At 37.0% G+C, this 10386-nt stretch overlaps 1 protein-coding gene across 1 annotated transcript; it reads left to right on the top strand.

Annotated features, from left to right (window-relative positions):
* Window positions 1-3368: 3368 nt before the first annotated feature.
* Window positions 3369-7667, top strand: LOC128617329 (5-hydroxytryptamine receptor 7). The gene is made up of 3 exons (XM_053640409.1): window positions 3369-3476; window positions 5222-5694; window positions 6941-7667. The coding sequence occupies exons 1-3, from the start codon at window positions 3369-3371 to the stop codon at window positions 7665-7667; spliced, it is 1308 nt and encodes a 435-aa protein (XP_053496384.1).
* Window positions 7668-10386: the final 2719 nt, after the last annotated feature.

Genomic DNA, 10386 nt, shown 5'->3' with positions numbered 1-10386 from the left:
TTCTAGTTTAAAAATTATTGCCCTGAGAGAAATGTTGAACAGTTAGTAAATTCAGGTAAGTTCATTGACCTGTCTCCCACTGCAGGGTGTAGTGCTGAAAGTAAATAAGGTCAGGGTGGATGTGGGTTATAGTGCACACAGTGTTACAGTGGTGTGAGGGTTCAGGTTTGGGTCCAGTTCTAGCCCTTGTGTGTTATTTGGGGTTCTTGGGGCAAATGGAGTTAGAGAGCCTGGGGTAATTAGAGGGTGGGTGCAGTTTGGAAGAAGTTCTTCCTGTCCCTTATTGTGCTGGCATGTACGAGTTGTTGGGTCTCATTCATTCCTAAAATGTAGAAGTCACCTTGCTCATTAGAGTAAATCTTTGTGAAATTCGTCATCCATTGTAATACATTTCATTCAAAATTCCAAAAGCTTTTTCACAGGTGTTATCTGACCTCCTCCTAGTATCCAAGAATAAACAATGAGTTACATAAGTGTTTAGTGAGTGTAGTAATTATAGTCAAAATGGCAACGTAATAGTGGTATTTACATGCACTATTTTTAGTAGATAATATACAGTAGGCCTACAGACACACCATCCCACCTTTTATTTCACATAAAAACAGCACAAAAAAGTTGATGATATAAACTATTTTAACATACTCTTTGTATTAAAACAAATTAACAAATTTGACTTGACAAACTACAGAGAAAATGGACAAATCTCTCTGAGTATCTCTGGGTTGCCATTTTGACCCTGAGCTTGGGTCAGTTATGTTGTCTGGGTCACTTGTTGTTCTATGCAAATAAAGCAAAAAAAACAAAAAAAAAAACAAAAAAGAAACAAGAATAAAATGATTTTACCTTTGTGGTGGATAGTAACTAATCAGACACTAAATGCATTCAGTCTTTTCACAATTTTACACAACTCTAAATGTAATTTTTCATAAAAAATATAATTAATTAAATACTTTTAAAATATGACAGAAATACAAGAACAAATAGACAGTTGGATATTATTTTTAATTCTTGTTAACAGAATTTTTTAAAAAAATCTATTTTGTGGGGATGATTTAGTTTTTCATAATTTTTCTTAGCCCCTATTATTCTTTAATGTATGTACAATAAATCAAAATCAATCTAGTTTTTTTTTTTTTTAGGTAAATGTCAAAAGTCAAAAGAAAATACAGTAATACAACTACATACACATTTTAGAATTAGCCTGAAAATTTAAACATAATTTTGCTCTTTTGAATTTTTCCTAAAAAGATGTGTGTTCTGGTAACACCTGTGTTTCAATAACAATATGATATTATAATGTTATGTACACTGCACATAGGTTTATATAGAATGTGAATTGATAACTCAAAGTCAATACAGAAACATGCATTTCAATACAAAAAACCCCCCAAATGTTTAGTAGTACCAACATTTTGGTAGTGACCTAAATGTTGGTTTTGACTGGTTCAGCTGTGACATTTCAAACCATTTTAAGTACTCATTTATAAGTTTATAGGTTTATATATCTATATACTCAGCAAAAAAAGAAACATCCTCTCACATTTAACTGCTTTTATTTCCAGAAATTTCTTAACGTGCATAAATATTTAAGATTCAACAACTGAGACATAAACTGAAGAAGTTTCACAGACATTTGACGAACAGAAATGGAATAATGGGGGGGGGGGGGGGGTGACGACACATGGTTACATGTAATTTTCCACTGCAAGTACGATCAGCTGTCTTTCCTTTCTCCCTGTAGCACTGTCTTAGGCGTCTTACGTTACAGACATTGCAGTTTATTGCTCTGGCCACATCTGCAGTCCTCATGCCTCCCTGCAGCAGGCCTATGGCATGTTCACATAGGTGAGCAGGAACCCTAGGCATCTTTCTTCTGGTGTTTTTCAGAGTCAGTAGAAAGGTCTCTTTAATGTCCTAGGTTATTGTAACTGTGACCGTAATTGCCTACCACCTATAAACTGATAGTGTTTTAAGGACTGTTCCACAGGTGCATGTGCAATAATTGTTTATGGTTTATTGAACAAGCATGAAAAACATTGTTTAAACCCTTTCCAATAAAGATCTGTGAAACTTATAAAGAGTAAATAGTAAAAATTTATATAAAATATAAAATATGTATGTATGTATGTATGTATGTATGTATGTATATATATATATATATATATATATATATATATATATATATATATATATATATACATACACACACACACACACACACACACACAATTATGTACCTTAAATAATTTTTATAGGTACACTACATTCACAATACACAAAAGAAGCACCCTTGAGGCTACCAGACCAGTGACAAGGAGTGGTACAGTTTAGTACCTTTATTTTCTTGGTATGTGGGTCAGACGATGGAAAAGGTTTTACAAATCTTCCTGGTCACATTGTTTAAGGGTGTAGCACAATCATCGAACATATTTAGTGGAGAGAGATTTTTCAGTACTGATATGAAAACTTGAGGACAGCATATTTTTAGATTTTAGTAAACAGCAATTTCAGTAGTAATTTAGGCCAAATGACATACCATGAATTGGTACTTACTTTTTTTTTTTTTTTAATAAAATATTGAGGTATTTTAATTTCTAATGTAATCTCAGAGGTTAGACTAGACATGCAATGCTCAACAGAGAAGTGCATGTAAACCTATATTTAAAATCACTGTTCAAATTTGTACACAGGCTAAACTGATCAAACTGGTACAGCATCTTTGCCACCTATGTGCTGGTAGAAAAGGAAACAGTTTCTGATTTATGTTACTAATACAACATCATAGATAAGTTATTATTAAAAAAGGATCACAACACAATTCAAGGTAACTAGAAAATCTCAAATTTCTTAATTAATTATCTCAAGTAATAGGGAAGCTGGAGGAAATAATTTACCAGATGGAAAAGATGGTCTAGATTTTGACATGCTTTGGTAATCTGGTCATTTTTATACATTTTTTTTTATATTAAAGGCGATTTTTTAATATTACAGTCGATGTCTAGAATTTATGCATTAAAAAGGCTTCATGGGCTGGAAGTGAGGTACTTGTACCTGTGATGACAATAAAAATATTTCTGTGCTTTTTCTTTACATACCACAGCAAGAAGTAAAGACTGCATCTATATGTGATTGTGTAAGGATGCCATGTGATGGCAGTATAATCATGTGCTAAATCTGTGCTACCATTTCAACTGAAAATACTGTATAGAGAGTCTCCCTCCTGCAGAGATGTCTAAAAGTGAGTGCCTTATCGAAGATTCTGGCACAAATCTTACATGTGAGCGGGGCTTAACAGCGGTTTACTCTCATTGGCTAGAGAGATTTGGATCGACAGCTCGAGGGTCCAGCTGAGGAGGAGGAGGGGGAGGATGACGTTGGTGATGACGACAACGTTCCATATCGCTCCTGAGAGCTCGTCTCTGTCAATCCAAATCTCACTAGCCAATGGGAGTAAAACACTGTTAACCTGCTCACACGTGAGATTTGTGCCAGAATGGCCAGGGTGAACTTGTGGAGTGTAAATGAAAAGTTTGAAAGCATAAAACTCTGGCAGCGCATTCATTAACCATTATTAGCAAGAACGAAAACTGTTAGCAAAGAATGCTGTATATTTGAAGACCATGTTACATTTTTGCCACTGAGTTCACTGTTTTAATTCTTTCTTGTTGTATATTTTTGTTAGTTGCTTGGAAAGTTATGTTTGGTACTTTTGGCACAAATTTAAATCCACAGAATTGAGCCCCCAACCCCAGAGGTGCAAGGCAAGCATGCTAACCTATAAGCTGCCGCGCCTCCCGCCTCACATTTATCACAAAAGGAAACAATTCAAAACAATTGTATGAATTGCACTTTTCCACATTTGTAGCCAGGAACTGAAATCGATTTCATTGCGGTTAGCCTATATATCACGAATCTACATACAATTGTCCATAATACTGAAGAAAACGTGGGTTTTGATTTCACAAGTTTTGCTGAAACCCCTAAATTTGTTATGATGGAAAGAGATCTGGTTACAGATTAAATGTTTTCGATTGCTAATGTTGCACACATTAAAACGAGTAACGCATGTATGGGGTAATATAGCTTCTTTATTTGCTCACCGTTGTCTTTATGTTCTGCAATTAATTACAAAACATATTAATCGTTAGAGAACATACACGCTGCGACAGTGCAGCTCAACACACCGATCAGTGATGTTCTAGCTATGTGCGTTCGTGGGTATTTTTTCCCTTCCACTAGTCATCAGCGCCCTCTAATGGTATAAGTACCAAATATTCTTTCTAGCTCTCATCACGACTAATATTTCAACGGTAATTGTTCAATAATTATAACAACAAAAATTACAGGCCTCCAGTCTTTCTGATTACTGTCAATACCAATAACCAAAATAATATGGGGGGTGTCTTCTTATTAACAGTTTCCGGGGGGTGTCTTCTTATTAACAGTTTCCTCACACTAACATTCCATTAGAACATTTTTCAGCTGTTGAGTTTGTAGCACGTTCGCTTCACACCTCCAGGGTTGGGGGTTCGATTCCTGCCACGGCCCTGTGTGTGCGGAGTTTGCATGTTCTCCCAGGTGCTGCGGGGGATTCCTCCGGGTACTCCGGTTTCCTCCCCCAGTCCAAAGACATGCGTGTAGGCTGATTGGCATGTCCAAAGTGTCCGTTGTGTATGAATGGGTGTGTGAATGTGTATGTGATTGTACCCTTCGATGGATTGGCACCCTGTCCAGGGTGTACCCTTACGCCTTGTGCCCCCTGGGATTTACAGCACGGATTCAAAATTCATCTGGTGGCTCTGAGTAGAACCTTTACCTGTTATTTCTAGGTGGATCAATATGTCTGACATCCCTGCTTTAGGGGTTCAACATTGGCGATTTTGCTATACACCAAAATGTGGTCATTATATCCAGTGACACGTTTCCGTCATGGGTTACTTTATTACTGTGTTAATAACAGGGATTCAGCGCGTGGCCGAGGTGAAAACACATTGTCCACCCTGAGAAATTACGTCACTCTCCATATAAAAGCGTCTCAGCGCGTGTCTCTCTCCAACACCGGTACACACGCGCGCGCACGTGCACAGGGGAGAATACTTTATGATGTCCGAGGAGTGCATGAAGTACTACAAACAAGATGCAACTTTATTCGAAATCTATAATCACTGTAAACTGCCTTGATGGCTTGCAGGAGTAGTTTCCTCTGCGTCAATAATGAAAGGTCAGTAAGAGTGAGGAAAACCTGCAGGAACTTGTGATGTCCAGCTGGAGCTCTGAGATGCTGGAGCTGCGTTTAATGAAGAACCAAGTACAACCAACAACTCCATCCACTTCGAGTCTCATGGGCAATAAGAGCAGCTGTGCTGAGCATCTTCTGCGCTATGGGAATCCTGAGAAAGTGCTAATCGGAGGAGTGCTTATCATACTCACTGTTTCCACCATTTGTGGGAATTTATTGCTGGTCCTGTCGGTGTGTTTGGTGAAGAAACTGAAGCAGCCCTCTAATTACCTGATTGTGTCTTTGGCTGTAGCGGACCTGACCGTGGCTGTGGCTGTCATGCCTTTCGTTAGCATCACTGACCTAATAGGAGGACACTGGATGTTTGGTCAGCTCTTCTGCAATGTTTTCATCGCCATGGATGTGATGTGCTGTACAGCATCAATCCTCACTCTGTGTGTGATCAGTATAGACAGGTCAATCTTTCTTACTTCTACTTTACTTTAAACTCTTTCTCTCTCAGTTCAGCTTCTTTACACGTTACTAAACTGTACATAACCTTGTTGCTTTTGTAGCCTACCTTTATTATTAGCCCATTGTTATTTCAAAATCTTTTACTCTGAGATATCGATGGATATATTGTACTTTCGATGTACATAATTGTATAGGAATGTGATTGCCTTTTAGATTAAAGCTTTAAAAGGTACACAACATGAACTTTTCTAGGTAAATAATACATATAAATTGTACAAAAAAAGTAGACCCTAGAGTGTACCACTCCAGTGACAAAGAATAGTACAGTTTTGTACAATTATTTCTGATGGTGTAGTGTCACATGAAATAATGGCACTGACTGAATTTTTGGACAGCAAGCCTCTGTATGAAAAAATTAACTGAAAATATTTCTAGACACAATTTTCAGGTAAGACACACGTCTAAAAATGGTGAAATTAATTTGTAACTCACTTGTATGCTCTCTCATTCTCTCTCATTCTCATCTCCAAAAAAACAAACAAACAAAAAATTTTTTAAATAGCCTACATGCAGTATATAATTATTAAATATTTACTTATTGTAATTATGAAATATAACTTGATGAATAAACAAAAACAATTGTGTATGTATTGTGTATTCCCTTTTTAGTGTTTTAAGTTTTTTATTATGCATTGTACTTTTAATTCCATTTCCTGTATAATGTTGAAATCGGTTCTAATTTCTCCTTAGGTTTTTCATTTACTGAAAAACATGCCAGGTTCCTCTGAAAACGAGACATTACATTTACATTTAAACCTTCAAAAATGTGTCCTCATGCTGTTAAAAATAGGTCAGGGTGTAAGAATAATATCAAGCTAAAAATATGAGAAGCAAATCTGTATTCAATTAAGCACTAATAAGTACTTGCTGTGACTAATAATTGTCAAACAATGATGAAAGAGATGGATGGTTATGCAGTGTGGTACTTTAGTGTGGGAGTAATGTGCATCCACTGAGACATAAGTACCAGAGAATGTAAAAACAAATTCATAAGAAAATAGAAATAAATATTGTGTTGCCTAAATTTCTCTTCACTTTCATGCTTATTAATTGCAATAGGAGGTAAAACATGAGGTCCTTGAACATGTCCTTGAGACTGGGAGAAGAACCAAGGTTACTATGCAAAAGTGTTGCTTCACATCTAAGATACTCTGCTTACATTAGTTTCTGTTGTGTTTGTTGTTACAGGTATCTTGGCATATCGAAGCCGCTGACCTATCCTGTGAGGCGAAGTGGAAAGTGCATGGCAAAAATAGTGTTGCTTGTGTGGCTGCTTTCTGCTTCCATCACTCTGCCCCCGTTGTTTGGCTGGGCTCAGAATGTCAATGACGATAATTTATGCCTGATCAGCCAGGACCTGGGCTACACCATTTACTCCACAGCTGTGGCCTTCTACATCCCCATGTGTGTGATGCTGATCATGTACTACCGGATATACCGAGCTGTCAAAGTCAGTGTGGCCAAGCACGCCATCACATTCCCCCCGAGAGCTGATGATGGTGTGAACTATGTGTCTGCTGTGCTGAAACTGCAGAGGGAGGTGAAGGAGTGCACTAGATTTGCACGACTTCTGAGGAATGAGCACAGGAACATGTCCATGTTCAAGCGTGAGCAGAAGGCAGCAACTACATTGGGGGTTATGGTGGGGGCGTTCAGTGTGTGCTGGATGCCTTTCTTTCTGCTCTCCACCACAAGGCCATTTGTCTGTGGTGTGCGCTGCAGTTGCGTGCCCTTGTGGGTGGAGAGAACCCTGCTGTGGCTGGGCTATGCCAACTCTCTCATTAACCCCTTTATAAACACTTTCTTCAACCGAGACCTCAGGACCACCTACCAGAACCTCATTTACAGAAAATTCAACCACAAGCTCGTAACAGCTAGCATGCATGAAGCACTAAAACTGCGAACCCAGACATGATGTAGAGATATAGATAAGATGTTGAGAATTGATTTTACTGAATAGCACTGGGGTGATGTGAGGCTCAGAAGATATTCAGAAGCTTGTTGATGGGTTCACTGCTCTCAGAGGTGTTATTTCTAGATAGTAAACATCAGCTGAAAACATTTTGTTCAAAGGATTCAGAAGTGTTGCATTATTGCACCAGTCAAAACTCATTCACTACTGGCACAAACATTTAATGAAGCAGAGTCATGGCTTAACACCTTATTAGTGTGACTATATAGTAGACATTAGTGATGCAGAGTTTCTCCTAGATTTTAAGTACAAAATTTTTGACTTAAACAATTTAAAGTATTGTACCTCAATACCAGTAGTACAAGATGATCAAATAATATAACAGTGTAACAATGAATTTGCGCTTGTGACAGTATAAATATCAATATTTTATTCCCAGCTAATAATCTTGCAAGACTCTTGTTTCTTTCTGTATCAGGGTTTATGACGAGACACACATTAATGTCTTCTTGTGCAAAGTGGTCTTGCTTTGTCTGCCCTCTAAGTGGCAATTAATTGGTCTGTCACTTCTAACGGGGCCGCAAGCTAAGCTTGTCTCATAATTAGGGATGAGTATTATTATTAGAAGCAAGGCTTTAATTGTCTTGTAGCTGTGAGAAAGGTAGGGGAGATTAAAGGATATGATGTTCATTCTATTTTGTCAGCAAGCTAAAGCTCAGGTTTGTTACAATTCTACTCAGCCTTGAAACTGCTTGTATTCTTGGACACCCGATGCTTCCATAAGAATTGACATTAGTATGCAGTGCATATGGGTGTATGTATATATTTAATGTATTACTTGATAATATTTATAGAACAAATGCTAAAAGTAAGGTGATGAGGTGATTATATAGCATCAGACGTATTGAATTGCAGGTCAATTATAGGGTTAAAGATGAAAGATTAGGTGAATGGGCGTATTATAACTTGTGAAACTGTACAGTGTTTAATGGGATACTTTATACCTACATAAGACCTATCTGGCACATGACATTAAACTACATATTTTATTCCAACAGGCATCATCTTCTATACAGCTGCCATAAACATTTTTTTGTTGTAATGTTAAATCAGCAAAACAACATCTGAATCATGTGACGTGATTTTTCTTGAAATATTGTTGTGATATAACACATTCCAGGCTGACTTACTGTACTTTTTTTTTTCTTTATATAATGACAACTGACTTCATATCTCTCTGCAACCTCTGGGATATCAGAGTCACATAATGGCAATGATGTTATGTTAAAGAAACAAACCTAACTACTTCTAATTTGGGTTTAGAGAAAATATAGCTAACTTTGGAATTATAGTGTCATGAAATTGTTATAGGTTTTCATCAAAATAAATAATGCAACTGTAAAATGAAATTAAAATATGCATAACTTTGTTATGACAGTGTTGTACATTTGCCATGGAACTCATACTGTATAATTAGCTAAATGAAAAACTCTTTATTAAAAGGCCTGAGAAAATATACATATTTATACCACAGCACTGTTGAACACCCAATTCTGATTGGTCAGTATCAGGCTCTGACACTGGCTGCAATTCAACAGATACCAACCCTGTTCCTGGAGATCTACCTTCCTGAAGACTTTAGCTCCAACCATAATCATGCCCGTCTGACCATCTAACCATTGCCTTAAGAAGTTCATGATCAGCTTACACAGGTGTGTTAGATTTTAGTTGGACATGAAATCTGCAGGAAAGTAGATCTCAAGGAAGAGGGTTGGTGACCACCGATCTACATGATCTAACACCAATAATAAATGGATAAAAAGTATTTAAAAGAAGACAAATATATAATCATTGATTATGGTGAGGTTTTATTGTAAGGAGGCATTTAACATTGATCTCTAGTGTCAGCTTACATTGTAATAAGTTTAAATATAACTAAACATTTAAAAGGCATGACATGCTGTTAATTAATACACTAAAAATTCTAGGCTTTGTGGTATAAAAAGAATAAAACATTTTGTAATGTGCTGTTATAGCAGCTCTGTTGTTACAGTGTAACTGTTGTAAGCTTCAATATAACAGATTTTCATTACAACGTAACCTCCAAATGCAGAGTTTAGGAGATGCTGCAAGGCATCTTTTGGATGTGTTCTCTTTTGTTTGTTCTTCTAGTTAATCTGATTTAGCAAGCTGTTACCACATCGAGTGTCTGTGACATACCAGGAGTACTCAGAGCTAGTCAGCTGTGATGACATTCTTACTTAGGTCACCCCTGAAAATGTCATCAAACTTTAGATTAAAATAAAATCTCAAGTGATATATCAACCTGACATCAAAATTGACAGAAGCCGTCTTAAGGCTTTTTTTGGTAAATGTTTCTTTAGGTTTTTGTCAGTTGTCAGGATGGGCTTATGTAGCCCTATGAACACTGTAAGAACTCCCTTGCAAAATTCATTTGGCAAGAAATTATTCATCAACAGGCTATAAAGCTAAGGTGAATAGAAATAGGTGAACAAATTTAATCAAGAAATGGGGATGAGTGTGAGATGGCAGGTGAAATCAATCATCCCAAAGCTGTGGTCATGGAGGTGAGCAATCGAGTACATACACAGTTGGAAAATGGCCAGCTGTGTCCCAAGCCTTTTGGATTGATATCTAGTGCCATAAGTAGGACAAAGTCTTGTGAGTAAATCAGATACTTTTAAGGCACATTGACAGTAGT

The sequence above is a fragment of the Ictalurus furcatus genome, chromosome 13, assembly GCF_023375685.1.
Source record: "Ictalurus furcatus strain D&B chromosome 13, Billie_1.0, whole genome shotgun sequence".
Classification (NCBI taxonomy): Eukaryota; Metazoa; Chordata; class Actinopteri; order Siluriformes; family Ictaluridae; genus Ictalurus; species Ictalurus furcatus.
This window is presented reverse-complemented; position numbering and strand designations above follow the sequence as displayed.